The sequence below is a fragment of the Suncus etruscus genome, chromosome 8 (assembly GCF_024139225.1).
Source record: "Suncus etruscus isolate mSunEtr1 chromosome 8, mSunEtr1.pri.cur, whole genome shotgun sequence".
Lineage (NCBI taxonomy): Eukaryota > Metazoa > Chordata > Mammalia > Eulipotyphla > Soricidae > Suncus > Suncus etruscus.
Genome location: NC_064855.1, coordinates 23,637,485 through 23,660,250, shown reverse-complemented (window position 1 = coordinate 23,660,250; position 22,766 = coordinate 23,637,485). Strand labels below are relative to the sequence as shown.

At 39.4% G+C, this 22,766-nt stretch overlaps 1 protein-coding gene across 1 annotated transcript in view; it reads left to right on the top strand.

Annotated features, from left to right (window-relative positions):
• The first annotated feature begins 11,949 nt into the window (after positions 1 to 11,949).
• DDX10 (DEAD-box helicase 10) overlaps positions 11,950 to 22,766 on the top strand; it is a 278,266-nt gene continuing 267,449 nt past the window's right edge. Inside the window, exons 1-7 of the mRNA XM_049778642.1 lie at positions 11,950 to 12,195; positions 15,707 to 15,767; positions 16,163 to 16,293; positions 17,971 to 18,129; positions 19,379 to 19,499; positions 20,923 to 21,112; positions 22,331 to 22,457. Of these exons, the coding sequence (XP_049634599.1) occupies positions 12,004 to 12,195; positions 15,707 to 15,767; positions 16,163 to 16,293; positions 17,971 to 18,129; positions 19,379 to 19,499; positions 20,923 to 21,112; positions 22,331 to 22,457 (981 nt within the window). The 5' untranslated portion in view covers positions 11,950 to 12,003. The remainder of the gene's footprint in view (positions 12,196 to 15,706; positions 15,768 to 16,162; positions 16,294 to 17,970; positions 18,130 to 19,378; positions 19,500 to 20,922; positions 21,113 to 22,330; positions 22,458 to 22,766) is intronic.

Genomic DNA, 22,766 nt, shown 5'->3' with positions numbered 1-22,766 from the left:
TCTCCCTCTCTCTCTCCCTTTTTTTCCCTTTCCAACCCTGGGTGAGCTGATCTGAAACTGGTTTGCATGTGAATTAATAAACAAAGACTAGAGAATCCTGGAGTTGGGTGGCTTCTTCTTGCCTCATGGTTTCTTTCTGGGCCCTCCAAACCAAAACTTCTCTTTATTTACATGTCAAAGATCTAGGTGAAAAGGAAGCAGAAATTTATTGACCGCCTTTGTTTTGGGTAAAACCAAGTTGTAATAAACAAATACAAAGAAACCAGAGTTGATATTTATTTTGGGTAAAACAAGATGTAACTAACAATGCATCACTTCTTTTAACATCAGTGCTTGTCCATATGATCATTTTCAACTTTCATTGTCATAGTGGTCCCTTCTCTGCCCTAACTGCACATCCCAGCTGTTTGTGACAAGTTTCCTACTATGGACTGGTCCTCTGTCCCTCATCTCTATTGAGAAGACTTCTCTTTTAAATATCTCTCCATGTTTATTTCAAATAGAGGAATGAATTATAGTATAGATAAATGGATAAAAACTAGTATGATGGTTGGAGAGCTTGAATAGGAACTAATACAATTTGCTTTGTATGTTGTCCGGTATGCAGTTTACCCCCAATTCAATCCCCAGTACCTCATAGTCCACAGATTGCCAGAAGTAATCTCTTAGTACAGAGATGGGAGCTGCCCCTGAGCACCACTTGGTATGGCTCAACTTCCCCCACAGAGTGATTTCAAAGAATATAAGTATGAAGGAACCTGGGAATGTGGCTCAGAGTTAGAGCACCTGTTCTGCAGGTATGGGGCAACACCTGGCATGCTGATTTCCATTCTGGTGACTCTGCTATTTGTGATTCCCAATTCCACAATAAAGTATAAATCTCTGAAACACAGCAACCAAGTACATATTAATACCACAATGAAAGTGTGTGACCCTAGATTGCTGTACTGACAACAAAAAGGAAGGAAGGGGCCAGAAGAATAACACAGCTGGTAGACAACTGGTCTTGCAAACTGCTGAGCTGGGTTTGATCCCTAGTATCCCATATGGTCCCCCTGAGAACCACTAGGTATGGACCAAAACCCAGATTTAAAACATATAAATACGGGTAATATTTATAAATATATTTTAAATAAATATATGTAAATAAAATGTCAAAATTCAACCAGTAAGGGTTACTTCTTCTAAAGGTCTGCCGAGTACCAGCTGTCATCTTTTCCTGATAGGGTTTCAAACTTTATTAAAGTACAGGAAGATAGATTAACAAGCTGAGCGGATGCTTTGTCAGTAGGAAGCCCAGGTTTGATCCCTGGCATTACATATTATTCTTGGAGCACCAACAGGGATAGCTGCCAAGTACCACTGGGTATGGCTCACAAACCAAAACCAAACAAGCAGAAAATCACAGGAGAATATAAGGCTGATAGTGGAGTGCCATTTGGCCACTCCTTATCTTAGAGTTCTTGGCTAAATTCACAAATATTATCACGAATTGCATAGACATTTAATTGTATTATTAACTCTACAATCTCTTCTGCTTCATAACATAGTCTCTTTCCATCCACATCCAAACCATAGTGAAAAGAATATCTTATCTATTTTCTGTCTCTTTGGTGGGTTTGTCTGTGCTTTATTTACGTATCACTTCTTATCATTTGGCTTTGGAGGCCTCACTAAATAGTGCTCAGGGTCTACTGTCCTTGGTACTCAGGGGATCATGCTATGCAGGTGTTTTCCTTACACCCATTTGCTTTGGTGGGTGGGGGAGTTTGGACCACACCTGGCAATACTTGGGACTTTTGTGCTCAGAGGTCTCACTTGGTGGTGCTTGGGTGACCATATGTGGTACTTAGGATTCGAACCAGGGTTGGCTGCATGCAAAACAAGTGTCTTGCCTTTTTTATTAGCTCTCTGTCCCCTAGCCTCTTGTTTCTATTTTTGTTTATTTGTTTTGGGCCATACCCAAAGTGGCTCAGGGATTACTCTATTCTCTGTGCTCAGAAATAGCTCCTGGCAGAATCAGGGGACCTTATAGGATGCTGAGGATTAACCCTAGTCAGCCTGCATGCAAGTTAATGCCCTGTACCGCTGTACTATAGTTTCACCCACCTTTTCCTCAACAATTCTGTTACAGGTACATTTGCAGACATTCTAGTAAGTGTCTCCTCCTATGGACGATATTTACTTCTACTATGATCAACATTAAGATTTGATGATACAAATACAGAACTGAAATTGTACGTAGATGAAAAATAAAAATAAAATAACCACTGTTTCCACCATCTAATCTTTTACCACTCAGATGTCCTTGGAAACCTGACTTATGTTCATTCTGACCTATTCCAGTTGTCAAGTACTTCTCTGTATGTCTTTCCTCTCACAGCAGATTAAATAATCATCAACTCTAATTCCCTATCTACAGTTTCAGGCAGGAGAAGGCATGTGAATGGAATGCTAGCAAACAACTTTTTAAGATCCATTGATAACATCTCGAAAATAAATCCATTATTTTTCTTGCAGAACTAAAAAATTATCTCACAATATTCAAGCATATCCAACTGATTTTGTTGCTTAATTATCACTGAAGTGAATATGTAGGAGACTTGGCTAATACAATTTACCTTGATGAATATGATGGTTTTCACTCCCTTCCAATTCCCTAAAAATCCATCAGAGAATAGAGCTGAGGGTAAGAGCCACAGTGACACTGGAATGTGGTATTACTGATAGATCTCCCCCCCTACCCCCCAGTGATCTATGCTGCTTATAAAGGGTGCATCACAATTTAGTTACCTGTTCCAACAGTTTCTGTAAAGGAACAGCGCTGTTTATGTTCCAGAAACAGTTGTAGACGTTGCTACATTGCTTGACTGCATTCACTTATTAGGTTAATTAGTCAGGGATGAACTTCAACAAGTTTGCAAATGGCAGTAACTTATTTTTGGCCACACCCTGCAATACTCAGAGTTTATTTCAGGCTCTGTGCTCAGGAATCCCTCCTGGTGGAGCTTGAGGACCATATGAGGTGCGGGGTATTGAAAAAGAACATGGGTCAGATGTGTCCAAGGCAAGTGCTCTGTCTGCTGTACTATCACTTCGGCCTTGGCAGTAACTTTCTTTACATTCAATTAATGTGTATTCTAAATATTACATAATTACATGTTACATTCTGTTTGCTCTAGATATCTGAAAATCCTCCTTAATAGACTGAAGCTATAGTGACCAAACACAATGGTTTAAGAAGATTGTATAGGGTCGGAGAGATAGCATGGAGATAGGGCATTTGCCTTGCATGCAGAAGCTCGGTGGTTTGAATCCCGGCACCCCATATGGTCCCCTGAGCAGGAGTGATTTCTGAGAGTAGAGCAGGAATAACCCCTGAGTGCCACCAGGTGTGACCCAAAAACAAAGATGAAGAAGAAGAAGAAGAAGAAGAAGAAGAAGAAGAAGAAGAAGAAGAAGAAGAAGAAGAAGAAGAAGAAGAAGAAGAAGAAGAAGAAGAAGAAGAAGAAGAAGAAGAAGGTGGTATAAATTGAATAAGGTAGAAGTTTTGAATGAAAGAAACTAGATTAGTCACAGCACTCACTCCTCCATAGATTCAGGGAACATTTTTTTGTAGCATAGTTGATGCCCACATCATCTTTAAGAAAAGTTTGTTTTATTTTCAGAAGTAACATAGACTCAAAATTCTGACCTTCCCTAGATTTTCTTCCTTAGATCCCGATTTTGCAGTTCTCTCCCCATAACTCACTGCTGGTGTACAGTGGTCTTCGTGAGTGATAACAAGTGTAGATTCCAATTCAACCTCAATCTTTAGGTTAGAGAGTGATGATATGTGTTTATAGGGGGGCAACTGGTGTTGAGACAGAACCTAGTGCCTCTGAGCTTCATGTTCCACCACCAATCTCAGGCCTTAATTGTGCCTTGTCCCTGGCTTGGGACCTTCATGGGTATTTTCACTCACCTAACTCCTTTATCACTTTAGGAGGCCACTGGAAAACAGGAAGTTAATTCCCTGGGAAAGAAGGACTTCAGGTCTGTGATATATTTGAGAACATTTCACAATAACTTTTTCATATATTCCCCTTGAGAACCAGTTGTGACTGGGCCAATTTAATTTTTTTTCATGTGACAGACAGGATTTTACTTTGTCTTATCTCTGGATTTCTCACCTGGGGTATGTGTTTTAGAAATAATGTATATAATGTTCCTAGAAATGCAGAGCACTTACTTGAAAAGTAAATAAATTATACTTTTCATTTAAATGATGTTATGGAAGAAAAAATTTAAAACTATTCTGGACAATTTGAGTACTACTAATTTCAAGTAATGTCCTAAAATCTCCATGTTTTAAAGTTAGGTAAGTTGATGAGAAAACTAACTACCCAGAGTCAGTGCCACTCCAAGGGAAAGCTGACATGTGGTCCTAGACTGCCACCTAATGGTTTACAACTCACCAATAATTCTCTCGCTATTTTAATTTCTTCATTGGTAAAATTTCAGACAAAAGCTAGAGTTTTCAAGTATATTTAGTAGTAGGCCTCCTGATCTGATTTCTGCATAATACCCAAAGTTATTTTATTTTATTTTTGGCTTTGGGGGGGCCTCACTAATAATGTTCAGTGGCTACTGTCCGTGGTACTCCAGATCATATTGTGCACGGGATCAAACCTGCATCTCCTGCAAGCAAAGCATGCAACATTAATCATTTGAACAATTTCCTGGCCCTTCAAATTTTTGTCTTAGTTTATTTACTTGAGTGTAGGGACTGGAGACACCCAGTGGTGTTTAGGGGTGTTTTCTGACTCTATACTTGAAGGACCATACAATGCCAGAAATCTAACCAGGCTGCCAATATGAAATGCAAACCCCTAAACTCTTGTACTATCTCCCTGGCCCCTTTACAGAAATTTTGATGGATAATGTTTGGTGAGTGGATATGATTTTTCAGGCATAAGTAATATCTATGTGAGTTAAGGGTATAAAGGGGACTAAATGATTTTCCTTTCATGTGTTCATTTTTATAGTTTTATTATGGTATTAATTTAATGGTATTGGGCCAGAATAAATTTAAATTATATAATTAGATTAGGGGCCAGAGCAGTGGCACAAGCGGTAGGGCATTTGCCTTGCACGTGGCTAACCTAGGATGGACCACAGTTCTATTCGCCGGCATCCCATATGGTCCCCCAAGCCAGGAGTGATTTCTGAGCGCATAGCCAGGAGAGACCCCTGAGCATCACTGGGTGTGGCCCAAAAAGCAAAAAACAAACAAAAAACCCCCAAATTATATAATTATATCAGCTTTGATTAATACAATTATTTATAATCAATCTCTCTAAAGCCAGAGGAGTCCAGAGACAGTTTATAATTTTGGTACCAGTGGTTCTGGCTGATAGTATCAGAATTTCTTATTCATAGAATCAGAATATTTTGGAATAAACTAAGAAAATACTGTTCTTAGAAAATGCTCTCTATGATTTCTGGGAAGTTAACTTTGAGTCATTGAATATATATTATTAAGAACTTTGAGAATATCAGGAAAAATAATTATTTCATCAGAATGTAGGTCTGAGGAAAGATGAGAATTTAGTTATTTCCATATCAATCATTAAAAATGAATGTAAGGGTATGGAGTAATAACAGAGTGAGCAGGGCATTTGCCTTTCATGCACCTGACCCAGAACTGGAACTGAAAACTGGGTTTGATCCCTGGTATCCCATGTGGTCCCACAAGCCTGCCAGGAGTGACTTCTGAGTCCAGAGCCAGAAGTAACCCTTAAGTGTTGCCAGGTGTGCCCCCCCAAAACAACCTCCCCTTAAAAGAATTGCCTTAAGTAAAATTTAGAAGAAAAATATGTGGTTTTATTATATTTATTTTTTTCTTAATTCATGCACATGTAACTTGAAGGTGGCGCTCAGGGATTACTCCTGTCTCTGCACTCAGAAATAGCTCTTGGCAGGCTCAGGGGACCATATGGGATGCCAGGAATAGAACCCAGGTCCATCCTGGGTCAGCTGTGTGCAAGGCAATTACACCCTATCTCTCTGGCCCTTGTTGAAATTTTTCTACTATAAAGAAGAAAGCCATGCCAATCCCTTTGCCTCTGCCTGTAGTAAAGTTCAAGAACATGTAGAAGTTATTGTAAATAATTTTTTTGTGCACGTGACTCAGGAATCCAGGTTTCTTGCATTCAAAGAAAATACTTCAGCATTGGGACATTTCCCAAGTTCCTTGTAACCATTTGTTTTCTGACACAAACTATTCAAACAGTAAAAAATTACCAATTTTTGCTTATTTTATTATACTTTGAATCATTTGTTTTGTTAAAATTTGTCAATGAATGATAAAGAACTTAATTTAGAATTGGGCTAGTATCCATCATACTTTCTTGAAAACCATAAAGAGAATGAAAAGCACAGCAAGGCATTAGGTAGTCAAATTTGAAATATTATTGGAAAATTAAAATGTATAGGGCCAGAGAGATAGCTGTATGGGGAGGGTGCATGCTTTTAAATAAAATGAGTTAGACAAATGTGATTTATTGACAGTAAGTAAATACGATTTATTGACAGTGTCTGATTTTTCTACTTATTTTTATATACTTTTTTTTTCAGTCTTGAGGCCCACCAGGGGTTACTCCTGGCTCTATGCTCAAAAATTCCCCCTGGCAGGTTGGGGGACCATATAGGATGCCAGGAATTGCTCCCAGGTGAGCTGGAGCAAGGCAAATGCCCTATTCACTCCAGCTCCTTATTTTATATACTTTTATACCTAGGGCTGTGTAAAATTTCTTGGGTGAAAAGGGATTGTGAGTGGAAAGGGAAGCTTCCAGAGTAACCTAACAATCAAATTTTCCTGCAAAAGATCTGAGGAGAAAATGAAAGGAGTGGCAGGGATTTGTGTCCTCATAGATTGAAGCCATCTAATTGAAGGTTCATTATATGTTACAACTGCTGGAGTCAACAGATAATACAGCCAATAGGCCATTGGCCTTGCACACAACCCAGGTTTGATCCCTAGCATTTTTTATGGTCCCCTGAGCCTATCAGAAATAATTCTTGAGTACAGAGCCAGGAGTAACCCCTAATTACTCCTGAATGTGAACCTCTCCCTCCATCCCCAAATGCTACAACTAATTTTCTCTTAGAAAAAAACAAACACAAAAACCAGCCATTCCTTCCATTCCCATCCTTCATGAATTTCTTATTTTCTGTCACTAGGCATTCCAGCCTCATCCAGTATTTTCTTTGTCCCAGCTCTAAAACCAGCTACTTCTCCTGTGAGTTCTGGTGAAATGACCTAGAAAAGAACAATATTTACAGATCAAGATCTGCGTGATAGATGTGGTCATGTCTACGAGGGCATCATTACTTCTGTGCCATCTCAAGATAATTTCGAAAAAGCCTGAAAATACTAAAGGCAGAATATGGTCTTGTTTCTAAAGGGATGTAATTTGAAGATTGATGTTGCTGAGCAACCACAACTTTGTAAAAGTTTACAACAGAGACTGCCTGATGAATAGTGTTAAAGGGGATAGACAGTGTGGCAGGAGCTAATAATTTCCCCTATATTTTAGTATTGCTCCTTCTCTGAAAGAAGGTTTGCACATATATATGCATATATATACATATATATAATGGTTACCAGGCATTTTTCTAAATCTTTTCAGTCTTTTATGAGCTTTGTGAATATTAGCTGACACTGCAGTCTCAAAATTAAAATAGGGTAAAATGATATAATGTCCTCAATGTCACAAATGAAAGCTATTCTAGGGGGGCAATTGCAATATAAAATAAGGAGCAAATATGCTTTCAAGCACTCTTTTAAAGAGTGCTTGATTTTATGCAATCATGATGTGACCTATTCTTATTGCTAATTGTTAAATCCTAATGACTTGAATTTTTAAGTGTGCAATAAGACTGTGATTAAAATATAACATTTTTTGTTATTTTATTTTAAAGTTTTGATTTAGGTAATAAACAAAATTACCTCAAGTAAGAGTTCTATTTTTGAGCAGGGATTGTGGATCAGTAGAGAACATGTGTCTTGCTTGTGTGATATTGTGTGATATTGGTTTCAGCTACCACCATCAAAAAGAGAGCTCTTGTTCATTCTCTGAAGAGACTCTGTTCTTATTAATGTACAGAAGAATGTGTTTTGCATATTTAATATTTATAAATAAATCTTATAAAATATTTATACTGATAAACATTACCAAATATTTTAATAATGAGTTTTTTGAAGATTGTCCTTGCTTTACATTGGTTTATTGGTTTTGGTTTTCAAAGCTTGAGGACTTCTACAAATGCATGACGGTCTTTGATTATTTTACTATATTTGAGTAAGGCTAACTAGGATCAAGCATGTGAAGGTGATTAACTAGTGGGTTACAAAAGAGCCAGAGGATTCCCCAGACATAGAATTAATTAATCTTTGATAAAGGGGCAAGAAATGCAAAATGGAGCAAGGAAAGTGGTGTTGGGACAATTGGTCAGCCATTTGCAAAAAGTGAACTTAGACCTCCATCTAACACCATGCACTACAGTCAAATCATTTTTTTTTTTTTTTGGTTTTTGGGTCACACCCAGCAGCACTCAGGGGTTTCTCCTGGCTCTATACTCAGAAATTGCTCCTGGCAGGCTTGGGGGACCATATTGGATGCCGGGATTCGAACCACCGTCCTTCTGCATGCAAGACAGACACCTTAGTTCCATGCTATCTCTCCGGCCCCACTACGTCAAATCTAAATGGATTAAAGATCTTGATATCAGACCCAAAACCATAAGGTATATAGAACAACACATTGGTAAAACACTCCATGACATTGAGAATAAAGGCATCTTCAGAGGGGAAACAGCAATGTCCAAACAAGTGGAAGCAGAGATAAACAGATGAAACTATATTAAGCTGAGAAACTTTGCACCTCAAGGAAAATAGTGCCTAGGATACAAAAGCCACCCACAGAATGGGAGAAACTATTCACCCAATACCCATCAGATAAGAGGCTAATATCTAAGATACATAAGGTACTGACAGAACTTAACGAGTAAAATACATCTGACCCTATCAAAAAATGGGGAGAAGAAATTAACAGACACTTTCTCAAAAAAGAAAAACAAATGGCTAAAAGGCACATGAAAAAATACTTCACATTACTAATCATCAGGGAGATGTAAATCAAAACAACAACAATCATGCCACATGGAACATATCACAAAGAACAAGAACAATCAGTGCTGGTGGGGATGTGAGGAGAAAGGAACCCTCATTCACTTCTGGTGGGATGCCATCTAGTCCAGCCTTTCTGGAAAGCAATATGGAGATTCCTCAAAAAACTGAAAATTGAGCTTCTATATAATTCATATATACCACTCCTAGGGCTATACCCTAGGAACACAAAAACAATATAAAAATGACTTCCTCACACCTATATTTATTGCAGAGCTATTACAATAGCCAGACTCTGGAAACAACCGAGATGTCCTTTAACAGAGTATTGGCTAAAGAAACTGTGGTACATATACACAATAGAATTTTATGCAGCCATCAGGAGAGATGAAGTCATGAAATTTTCTTATACATGGATGGACATGGTAACTATTATGCTGAGTGAAATAAGTCATAGGGAGAGAGACACACACAACAGAATAGTCTCACTAAACTATGGGTTTTAAGAAAAAGAGAAGATGTTATAGTAATAATGCCCAGAGATGAGGGCTGAAATGATCGACTCACAATATGAGACTTACCACAGAGTGATGAGTGCAGTTAGAGCAATAACTACACTGACAACTATCATGATAATATTAATGAGTGAGAGAAGTAGAATGCCTGTCTCAAATATAGGCATGGGGTTAGGGGAGGAGGGAGTTGGGGAGCATTGGTAGTGGAAATATTGCACTGGTGAAGGGGAGTGTTCTGTTTATGACTGAAATCCAATTACAATCATGTTTGTAATCATGGTGTTTAAATATATTATTAAAATATAAAAATAAAAGTATAAAACGAAAAATAAAATAAAAAATCTACTGTGCTTCACTAAAAAAGGAACAAAATCAAAAACAAAAGAACTAGGGAAAAATTAGTGAGCATTTCTAAAAGCTGACTAAATGCCAGTTCTTTTGTTTTGCCAGGTCTGATATCCTATTGATAATTTTTCCAATATTCTGTGGTGTATTGTGGCTTCAGTTTTTTTTAATAATAATTTTTATTGTGACCAAAGAGTGAATAACAAATCTTTCACAGTAATATTGAAGGTACATAGTGACAATGAATCAGGGATATTCCCACCACCAGGGTTGTCCTCCCTCCACCCTTTTTCCCCATCACGTGTCCCATATCTCCCTCCTTTACTCCCCCCGCCCCCCCAAATACTAGTGTAACTGTTCCCCTCTGTGTATAGCTTGTTGTAGATAGGGTTTTGATTCTGTTGTTGTTAACTTTAGGTGGCTTCAGTTTTAGATTAGCCAGAATTAAAGATGAATGTCTTGATTAATTAATCTTACTACTCTATTGGGTGTCCTGTATCAAATCCACAGTCTCATAAATTTGAGACATGAACTGAGCTATATTCATGAGCCCTCAGTTTTTCATGTACTTAATAAAAAATGATTATGGGGGAGGAGGGGATAGCTATGTAGGGTAAATATATGGCTGGCCCTGGTTTAACCGATACTGCAAAAGTTGCTTCAAAGAACCTCCAGCATCTTTCTGAGCATAGAGAAGGGAATAGCTCCTGAGCACTGCTGGAGTGTCCCCCGTAAACAAACAAACAAATTTATTTTTTATAGATACCACACTCAGTGGTGCTGTTGGGAATGGGGCTCCAGGACAGAGGGGCAAGGCTAATTTAATTGGATGGGAGAACAAACTTTTCTGATAGTACCAGGTTCAACCAGGAGATACTGGGGGCTCCCTGGGGTGGGGCATTTGGTGCCAGGGAATGAATTCCAGCCTATCAATTATCTATCTATCTATCTATCTATCTATCTATCTATCTATCTATCTATCTATCTATCTATCTATCTATCTATCTATCTATCTATCTATCTATCTATCTATTTATCGATCTATCTATCTATCTCTCTCTCTCTCTCTATGTATCCATCTATCTATCTGCCTGTCTATCATCGATCTATCATCTATTTACCCATCATCTATCCATTCATCTGTCATCTATGTATCTGTCATCTATCTATCATCTATCTATCATCTATCTCTCTCTATCTATCATCTATCTATCTATCTATCTATCTATCTATCTATCTATCTATCTATCTATCTATCTATCTATCTATCTATCTATCTATCTATCTATCATCTATCTATCTATCATCTATCTATCTATCTATCTATCTATCTATCTATCTATCTATCTATCTATCTATCTATCTATCTATCTATCTATCTATCTATCTATCTATCTATCAATCATCTATCTATCTATCTATCTTACTATCATCTATCTATCATCTATAGATATATCATATATGTATCATTTGGGCTAATTTCTCCACCATGTAGGAACTTCTTTTGTGTTGGTGGTGGCTCCTGAGCAGAGCTTAGGGGAGCAACTGTAACCTATAGATTGCTTGCAACTTGCAACTTGGAAGGAGTACGCGCCTGCTCAGTCTCATTTTGTCCAGGTAAGAAAGTAAGCAAGCATCAGCAGCGGCACAACTCCATAGTAACAGCAACCAGCGCGCATGCGTCTATTTAAAGAGCCGCTTTGGAGCCGCTTTGGAGCCGCTCAGCCCCGCCTTCCTTCTCGGATCGCCCCGCCTTCATTTAAGTCACGCTTGGTTCCGCCCTGCGGCCACAACCCGCCAATCACCGCCCGTCTTTCCCTTACTCTTATTGGAGCGTGCCCCGCTTCCAAAGCTGGTGGGCGGGCTCTTGTGTTCGCGCATGCGCCGTGGCCCTTACTCTCCACGCTGCTTCCGCGTTTCCCGGTGGCCTCCTGCGTGCGGCATCTAGTGTCAGGCGCGTGGGGGTCCGCTATGATGGGCAGAACTGGGGCCACCTTTCGGGGTTCGGGGGACCGTTCCGACCCGGTGCGGAGCTTCAATCGCTGGAAGAAAAAGCACCATCACAGGCAGAGCCAAAAGAAACAGTTGAGGAAGCAGCTCAAGAAGCCCGAGTGGCAGGTGGAGCGCGAGGGCATCAGCCGCCTGGTGCAGAACTACGAGAAGGTGAGGCGCGCGTGGGGGCGGCCTGGCATTGGGGGGGGTCGGCGGGCAGAGGGGAGTGGAGACCCCACAGGTGGACCTCCCTGTCCCGCCGCTCTCCTTCGCCACCTCTGCGTGCTTCTTGCTGCAACGATTCCCCGAGGATGGAGACGGATTAGGGTTCGCGACTAGGGTTCTAAAGATAAGGCAGGATCGGGGGACCATCTGGGATGCCGGGATTCGAACCACCGACCTTCTGCATGCAAGACAAACGCCCTATCTCCGTGCTATCTCTCCCCGGCCCCTGGTGCTTGCTTTTAGATTCTCCTCCAGCTCAGTGATTTCCTCCGAGTCCTGGACTTGATCTTGATCTGCAGCATTGGCCCCTTTGACAGGGAAGAAATACGAGGCGCTCTTCTGCAGCTTGCACCCTTGGAGAGAGAGAGGGTGGCAATTGGAACTCAGCTCTATGTTCTTTGCGATCCCCCCATAGTTTTTACTTTTTGAGTCAAACCCCTTTTCATTTAGCTTATTTTGGCCATTCCTGGTGGTGTCCCAGGGCTTACTCCTGGCTCTATCTAGGCTGAGGGATCGCTCCTTAGAGGGGCTTGGGAGACCTTCTGGGGTGCCAAGGTTCGAACCCCCTGGATCAATCTATCTCTCTGGTCTCTCTGCCTTGAACTTTTTTTTTTTTTTTTTTTTGCCAACTTGCATGCATATTGCAACCTCTTTCTCCCTGTTATATCTTGCTTTCTCAACCTGCTCAACAGTTGGGCTAGAAAAGAGGTCACTCTTTGGAGAGATAGCATGGAGGTAAAGCGTTTGCCTTGCATGCAGAAGGCCAGTGGTTCGAATCCCGGCATCCCATATGGTCCCCCGAGCCTGCCAGGAGCAATTTCTGAGCATAGAGCCAGGAGTAACCCCTGAGCGCTGCCGCGTGTGACCTAAAAACCAAAAAAGAAAAGAAAAGGGGTCACTCTCGGTTTGTTTTGGGTTTTGGGTACCCTCACATGTATAAAACATTTGCAAATCATATCTCAACCTCTAGAAAAGCCCCTAATTTTGAGTAAGAGGGTGGTTAGTATCCAGATGAAGGAATTTGAAGATACACATCAGGGTTAAATAATATGCACAAATTAAACTTCTTTTTTGTTGTTGTTGTTTTTGTTTTTGAGCCACACCCGGTGACAATTCAGGGGTTACTCCTGGCTATGTGCTCAGAAATCGCTCCTGGCTTGGGACCGTATGGGATGCCAGGAATTGAACCCAGGTTCGTCCGTGTGCAAGGCAAATGCACTATGGCTGTGTTATTGCTCCGGCCCCAAAATTAAACTTCTAATAACAAAAAATTGCAAGTCTTTTGCCACACCTCCTAAAAGTACCTTGATTGTGTTGAGGGACGCAATGTTTGAAGTTCTCATTTTATTAGAGGAAGGAGCAGCCCCTTCTTGTGATTTGTGTTTCATTTGTTTATATTTTTTTTCATTTTTTGGGCCACAGAAATAGTGCTCAGCAGTTTCTCTTGGCTCTGAGCTGAGAGGTCATTTCTTGGCGGTGGCTTGGGGGACCTTATCATGCCAAGGACTGAACCCTGGTTGACTGCGTTTAAGGCAAACTCCTTACCTACTGTGCTATCAGTCTGGCCTCTCATTTATTTTTTGATGTTAGACAATTTCAAGATTCTGAGTGAGGCCAGTTGCTAGAGTTAATAGTACTGTAATACACTATTGATTTAAAAATTTTTTTTGGCCTACACCCTGCTGTGCTCGAGGACTCCATCTGGCACTGTACTCAGGGGTCACTCCTCGTGGTGCTTTGGGAATTATGTGTTCTGGAAGAACCCTGGCAAATGGTCTCTGTAACTACCATGTGTAGACAATAGATCAATGAATAGAAAGCTCTGTTTCCAAAACAGGCAGAAAACTAAAATTGGCCCTGGACCATAGTGTGCCACCTTCCCTGGCTCTCTGACAGGGACTGAAGAGATGCTCATCTAGCTCCTCTCCTAAACATTCCATTTATTGTGCTTTAGCTGCACTCCCATAGGTGCCAAGGAAGACCCACCTAATTTTAATGTTCAAGTTGGAAAAATACCTTCTAATTGAGGCTCCTCAAAGGGGGCAGCATATTGGAATAAACTTTATTCCCTTTAATGCTAGAATATTGATTATTCCTCTCTAGTGTTAACTGGGATGATTTGTAGGGATTAAGACAATGTTTTAATATTTGTGTTTTCAGCATTGGAGATCAGAAAGTAATCCTGCTTAGACCACATTAAGAATCTTGGAATAGATGATTGTAGACTGTAAAATGAAATACATGCTGTCATCCCTTTATTGCCTGGAGTGTAATTTAAATAAATGAACCTTATAAATGTGACTTTCCCTTTTGTGATTCATGAATAATTTGGCATCTTATTCCCAGATCTGAGCAGTAGTTCCTGGTTTCAGCATCTGTAATAAAATTATTCTCCTGTGCTTCCAAAATGAAATTCAGAAAATTGAGTTTATGCTAATGAGAAACATTGATAATGAACATTTAGATAATGTAAAGTTAAAGGGCAAAATGTTAGATATTGTGACTTCAAGCTATGTCAGAGACACTTCTGGTTACTGTGAATAATGTTCCTGTAGGGTACCCGCAAATAAGCAGTTGTCAGGTTTCCCCATGGTTAAACTTTGACTGATTTGTTCTATGACATTTCCAAGGAACAACAATTACTTTGGTAGCATCAGTTCTTCAAGTGTGAAATAAAACTTTTACACCAGGTGCTGGAGAAATAGTTCAGTGGATAGGATGTTTGCCTTGCACACAGCTCATCTGATTTGATCTCCAGCAGCCCAAATGGTCTCCTGTGTCCTACCAGGAGTGAATCCTGAACTCAGAATTAGGAATAGGTCCTGAGTACTGCTAGATCTGGACCAAAACCAAAATCTAATAAAAATACCTATTTTTATCATGGTCTGTGGTTTTAGTACTGTTTTGTTCTTTATTTCTTAAATGTATAGTCCTTGAAGGCTGGACTAAAAGTACATTTTCTTGTTCCTAAGATTGATTTAATTAAAGTTTTAGATGTGACAGTTGTTCAAGGTGGTGGTGGGAGAGAGAAATTGAGGGCTGTATGTAATGAATGAAGGTTCTTTGTAGTGTCCTAACAGTGTTTTCAAGGCACACATATAAAAGAATATTATTATTTTACAATTAGAAGTGATTATTGAATTCAGTGCTGTAGAACGAAGATTGGACTAGGAAGCACTCCATAGATGACAAATGTCTTCATGATGTCTGCTTCATAGTATAGCATGTAAGGTCCTTGCCTTGCACATGACTAACCCTCAGCGCTCCATATAGTCCTCTGAGCTCACCATGAGTGATCCTTGACCTCAGAGCCAAGAGTGAGTAAGCCCGAGCCTAGCTGGATGTGACCCCCACCCCCCATATCAACTACCTTCAAATTAAAGGATTTCTTTTCAGCCAAATGAATGAGAATTGTTATTTTGACTTACCTAACAATTTTCCTTTTTTCCCCCCTCAGATAAATGTAAATGAAATTACAAGATTTTCAGATTTCCCTTTGTCCAAAAAAACATTGAAAGGTGGGTATCATTAACTACTTTAATGCTATGATGTTGGCTTTCTTTGCTACTTTTTTTGGGTTCTATTTTATTTTTGGGCCACACCTGGCTGTTGTCATCATAGTGCTTTTATGCTGGTGCTTAGTGACTGTATACTGTATTGCCCACAAGTTGTGGTGCCAGGGCAATTGTGGCACATGTGGTCAGAATGGAATTGGACACTTGACCTCTTGGTTGTGAGGCAGATGCTTTTTCTTCTGAGCCATTTATGGGTCCCAGAGTCTCATTCGAAGGAACTAAGGATTGGGACTTGAACATATGAAATGATGGTCATGGTCATGGGTCTTTATAATTTAGCTTCTTGTACTGTTATCTGTGTATTTTCTTAAGTGTTATTCTTCCTTACACATTACCAGGTCTTCAAGAAGCCCAGTATCGGTTGGTAACTGAAATACAGAAGCAGACCATTGGTTTAGCTTTGCAAGGTAAAGATGTTCTGGGAGCTGCCAAGACTGGATCTGGCAAGACTCTGGCTTTCCTTGTTCCAGTAAGTAGCATAGTGGGTAATCTCTAGCACATGATTTTTAGGCATTCTGTGCCTAGAGATAATTATGAAAAGAATTGTTTTGGTTAGATTTCCCTTGGTAAAATACCAGCTTTGTGAATCAGGCACCATATCTATCTTGTTCTCTACCATATTTCCTAGGCCCTAGCTTGTTGCCTGTCTCACAGTGGGCATTCAGCAACTTAGTGAATTAATGGATTAGGCTCTTACCAGCCAGGGCATTCTTACTGGATTGTAGGATGTTATTTGGGCTCAGATCCAAATGTTTCTACTTTGTGGTAAAAGTCGAAGGGGATGCTGGAGAAACTCATCCTTGCCAAGGGCATTTATACTTGTTATTTATATTGGTTCAATATGAAAATGCCGATTTGAAGAGTTTAAATTATTTGCTGAAAATTTTCTGGAGCATTGATATACCTCATAGCAGTAAAATGATAGAGTGTCATATGCATTAACAACATCTTAGTTGGTCTCATAGTTTACTTTTGGGATGTGGAGGATCAAATCTATATATGAAGAATGGGTTCTACTGCTGAGCCCTAATTCTGGCTCAAATTTCATTTATTTTTTTGGTTTTATCTCTTTTGGGGCCACACTTGTCAATGATCACTCCTGACAATGATTGGGGAACCCTGTGTGATGCAGGTTCCCTGGCAGACTCCGGGGACCACATGGGCTGCTGGAGAACAAACTCAGTGTATCAACCACACAGATGTCAGGCATCTTAACTCCTATACTATCTTTACAGCTTTCAGATTTCATAATTTTTTTTTGGGTCATACCCGGCAGTGCTCAAGGGTTACTCCTGGCTCCACACCCAGAAATCGCTCCTGTCAGGCTCCGGGGACCATATGGGATGCCGGGATTCCAACCAATGACCTTCTGCATGAAGGTCTTACCTCCATGCTATCTTAACGCCTTACCTCCATGCTATCTCTCTGGCCCCAAGATTTCATAATTTTTTTTTTTTTTGGTTGTTGGGCCATACCCGGCGATGCTCAGGGGTTACTTCTGGCTGTCTGCTCAGAAATAGCTCCTGGCAGGCACGGGGGACCATATGGGACACCGGGATTCGAACCAACCACCTTTGGTCCTGGATCGGCTGCTTGCAAGGCAAACGCTGCTGTGCTATTTCTCTGGGCCCAAGATTTCATAATTTTTAACTCTTGTAAGATATTTGGCTCAGAAAAAAACTCATTTGAAAATACTTAAAACTCTTTTTTCTTAAATTCTAATGATAAAAATAATGTATCTATGCAATTAGGACATTTAGTCACTGTATAAAAACAGCAGATAAAAATTAATTTTAATGTTACTTTTATTTAGAAAATTGTCACAAATATTTTCCAGAGATTTATGTTAAAAGTTTGGAGGCTGCAGAGTCCTTCTGTTGATTTAGTTCTCTGATACTCTGGCATCAGAGGAATTGCTGGGCTCCTTTTCTTTTTCTTTATGATTTGGAGATTTGGGGGTGTCTTCTGTTGGGTGGAAGGAAAAGGAAAAACAAAGCACACAATTTTGTCTGACTAGATAGAACTTGTGACTGGCATTCCTTGTGCTTGAAAGATGCCTTTAACTTGGAGGGTTAAAGTTGAGACTGAGATCAAAAAGCAGTCTTCTCAGAGGACTTACTGAACCTCACCTGTGGTCTCTCCTGAGGTGCTGGAAGCCTTGTACCGTCTACAATGGACATCAACAGATGGGCTGGGAATTCTGATAATCTCACCTACCAGAGAACTGGCCTATCAGACGTTTGAGGTTCTTCGTAAAGTAGGAAAGAATCATGACTTTTCAGCGGGTCTCATCATTGGCGGAAAGGTTTGTCCTTCTGTCCTTATCCTACTTTCCTTCTGTAACTTATGTTGGAGCCTTGTGACAGTTCACAAGGATGAAATAGAGATTCCATCTAGACAGATGATCTCTGAGACAAGGCTTCATGGAGAGGCAGTTACCCTAGTATGTCACTGTTGTCTAGAACCTAAAATTTTAGTTTCAGAAAGTACATTTTGTCAGGTATTTGACTTGATCTGTTGGTTTCTCTGAGATTAATATACTCTAACCAACCTGTAAATCTATTTGTTAATGTATACTGGCAAAGAGTACTTTTCAGTGTATGTATCTATAGAACTGGTATATTAGAGGTGAACATAGGTGAGTTAGTAACAGAAGAAAGAAGGTAGAAGACAGAATCTTTATTTGAGATCTTAGTCAAACCTACTCAACTTCTGCTTGTAGTACATGAAGAATATATAGTGTATGTCTCTTCTAACTGTGAGGATAAATAGTATCGCAAATCTTCACATAGTTCTGCAGCTTTCAGAACAGCAGTCTGTAGATCTTGTAGATTCTTTCAAAGCAAGAATTTCTAGAATCTAGAGCATTTAGCCCTTATTTTTATGAAGTCCAGAAAGGTCTATGAGCAGAGTCAGAGCTTGCTCAATGTTCCTGGCTTCATTGGATATCGGCAGTACTGGCAGACCTTATAGGGAATTGGAAGTTGGAGTATTCATTGGCTGTCTTTCCTGGGGGCAAACATTCTGTATATGATTAAAATCAGGAGAAATTTTGAGTGTCTCCCCACTCTCCCCACCTTCCATAATCAGGCCATACCCAGAGATGCTCAGGAACTATTTCTGGCTTGTTTTCTCCTGACTGTGCTGAGTAGGGAGGGTTGTGGAGACCCACAAAATCCCAAGAACTGAACCTGGGCCTCCCACATGCACCAGTTGCCATTTGAACTATAACTCTGTCTACAGTTCTGTGCTTATTAGGTCTTCATAAAGGACTTTTATTTGGCCCAGACATTTGGAAGTACTGTAGAAATAAAAGAGAGAAATGGTGTTTATTTCTAGAGTGTCTTCATTGTTGTGATGAAATGTCACATGCAGATGACTTTTATAGAGTTTGGGTATACAGGCTGTTTGGTGATACGTGAGAGAGAGAGAGAGAGAGAGAGAGAGAGAGAGAGAGAGAGAGAGAGAGAGAGAGAGAGAGAGAGAGAGAGAGAGAGAGAGAGAGAGAGAGAGTGTGTGTGTGTGTGTAATCAAAGGAAACAACTGTTTTTCAGGATTTGAAACATGAAGCTGAGAGAATCAATAACATAAATATACTTGTTTGCACACCGGGCCGACTTCTTCAACACATGGATGAAACTATAAGCTTTCATGCTACCAATCTCCAAATGTTGGGTGAGTCTCAAGAATTTCTAATTGACTTCAGCCCTCTAATGAAGAAAATCTGACTTAGAAGGAAGCCTTCATAAATTTTAATGACAAATTTTATTTTTGATAAATATTGTGATAAAAGACAATCTGAGAAATAACTGTGATAAATTTTTGACATGGGTTTCACACCCAGAAAATAGCTAGAATTATTTTAAAATCAGAATAGAGAAATATGAGTACTCTTATTTGTAAATTTGACACTCAGGATTTGACCCCAAGTTTTATTTATTTATTATTTTGTAAATTATTTTATGGGGTTATTTAGGACCACATCTGATGGTAATTCCAGGTTTGGTGCTTGGGGAACCATGTGGTACTGGATTCTCAACATCTGGTCTCTGTATACTTGCATATGAAGCAGGCAGTCTGATTGGTAGAACCATCTGCCCAAACACTACCAAGTATTGCCTTTTCAGTTACATCCACTTGATGTTACCTGATGTCCTGCATAATCAGAATGGATTTGGATTTGAATAAGTCTTTGTCTTGTGATAAGTCCAGTATAGAAAAGTCCTATTATGCCTTTGGGCAAATGTCCCTAGGTATAACATAAAGCAATGAAACCTTTAAGAAACTAATACTGAGGGACGGAGTGGTGGTGCAAGCGGTAAAGTGCTTTGCCTGCGCTAGCCTAGGACGGACCGAGGTTCAATTCCCCGGTGTCCCATAAGCCCCAAGCCAGGGGTGATTTCTGAGCACATAGCCAGGAGTAACCCCTGAGCATCACCTGATGTGGCTCTCAAACCAAAAACAAACAAAAGAAACTAACATTGGTTCTTTTTTTTGCCACACCTTGTGGCTTTCAGGAATTACTCTTGGCAGGCTCCGGGGACCACATGGGCTGCTAGAGATCAAACCGAAGTTGGCTATATGCAAGGCTAATGCCCTACCTGCTGTGCTATCACTCTGCTCCTTAACATTGGTTCTTTTTTTTCTTTTATATTTGTTTTTGTTTTTGGGTCATACCCAGTAGCGCTCAGGGCTTACTCCTGGTTCTACGCTCAGAAATCGCTCCTGGCAGGCTTGGGGGACCATATAGGATGCCAGAATTTGAACCACTATCCTTCTGCATGCAAGGCAAACACCCTACCTCCATGATATCATTTTGGCCCAACATTGGTTCTTTATACACTTTTTTGGCTCTATCTGAATTCACCAAGTTTTTCTTTTTTTGTTTGTTTGTTTTTGGGCCATTCTCAGGAGTTAGTCCTGGCTATGTACTCAGAAATTCCTCCTGGCTAGGGGGACCATATGGGACACCGGGGATCGAACTAGGTCCATCCTGGATCAGCCGAGTGCAAGGCAAATGCCCTACCACTGTACTATTGTTCCAGCCCCTCAGTGTATATTTTAAATATTGTAATTCAACTGGATTTTTCCTTTTTAGTTCTTGATGAAGCAGATAGAATCTTGGATATGGGCTTTGCTGACACCATGAATGCTATTATTGAAAATCTTCCCAAGAAACGTCAGACTTTGCTTTTCTCGGCCACACAAACCAAATCTGTAAAGGATCTGGCACGACTGAGTTTGAAAAACCCTGAATATGTCTGGGTTCATGAAAAAGCAAAATACAGGTATGAACAATTTGAATACATATTTGGTTTCGTCAAAATTCAGTATTTTTGAGAACTTGATATTTCAAATTAATAGAAATTTTCTAGGAAGTAAGCATCTTATGAGTAAATAGATATGAAAAGTATATATATTATCGTATTTTCCGGCATATAAGACGACTTTTGAAACAAAAAAAAGTCAACTGAAATTGGGGGTCGTCTTATACGCCGAGTATATCCTGAAAAATGTTTCAATATGCCACTAAATGAAAATTGTCTGAATATTGCCACAAAACGAAATTTTCAACTCGATCCTGCACCAATCACTGCAAGGCTGCTCGGACCGCCTCTCTAACTTAGACAATCCAAGCAGGCTTTTTATGCATGCAAATTAGACAATGTTCTGGACCCGAATCTATACTGTAAAAAGCCTGCTCAGATTGGCCAGAGTCAGAGAGGAAGTCTATTACAGTATAATATATCAAACATTTTACTATCACAAATACTTACCTTACTTACTAGTTTTAATGAGATCTAGACAAAATAATTGCTTGAAAATTTCAAACAGAAAGATACTTTGTTCAATATTAATGCACTTGCTTAAGTGCACTTTAGTCCTGCATAATGCAGTGAGAAAAAATAATTCGAAAACAAATAATCTGAACTGACAAATGCAGAAAACTGTAAGTCATATATCCTCACAACTTTAGGAAATTACAACAGTGAAAATAAAGGCTCCAAGAAGTCTTAAAGAAAAGTTTAACCCAACATTTGCTATTTATCTAAAAATCCTCCCACCAAACCACCTACACTTTATGAAGGGCAATTGGTTTATAACTATTATCTTTTTGAAAGATTTGCTCCCTAGATTACATTTATAGAAATGCTACAGAGTACTCTAATATTGTCTTAGAGATCCCACTTATTTGAGCATGGAGATGGATTTTGTATTTTCTTTTTACCTTTTATACTTACATAATAATTGTGTAAATGTACAATAGTTTATTTTGTAAGTATATTCTACTTAATAGACATGGAATAAATCTATTTGTTTTATGAATAATAACATATTTTTATTTTGTGGAAAGCTCTACAAGTAGGTGTATTCATATAGAGAATAAATATGTATCTGAAAACTTTGAAGTGTCTACTTTTGTCAAATGATTTTTCTTTTTGCTTTGATTTTTGAAGTTGTTAACATAACTTGATTTTACCATTATTTTTCTTTTATTTCATAAGTACTCCTGCTACTTTGGAGCAAAACTACATAGTTTGTGAACTGCAGCAAAAAATAAGTGTGTTATATTCCTTTTTGAGAAGCCACCTGAAAAAGAAAAGTATTGTATTTTTCTCCAGTTGTAAAGAGGTACCAAGTGCTTATTTTTCTTAAGTTATTCATATTGAATTATCCTTTTACAAATGTCAAATTTTAGTTGAGTAAATGGGTTTTTATTTTTAATCCTATTCTAAAACATTCTAAAAGTGTAGGCAGCGTTAAGAATCTAATAATTAGGTTTTATTGGTTTCTTATAGGCCTTCTAAGGAGCCCTGTGGTGCTGGGGATAATGTGGAACTGAACTGGGGTTAAACTGGTGTTGACTGCATGCAAACCCTCTGTCCCAATCTGCTACTTTTTTGACTTTGGACCACATTGTTGGTGCTCAGGGTTTACTTC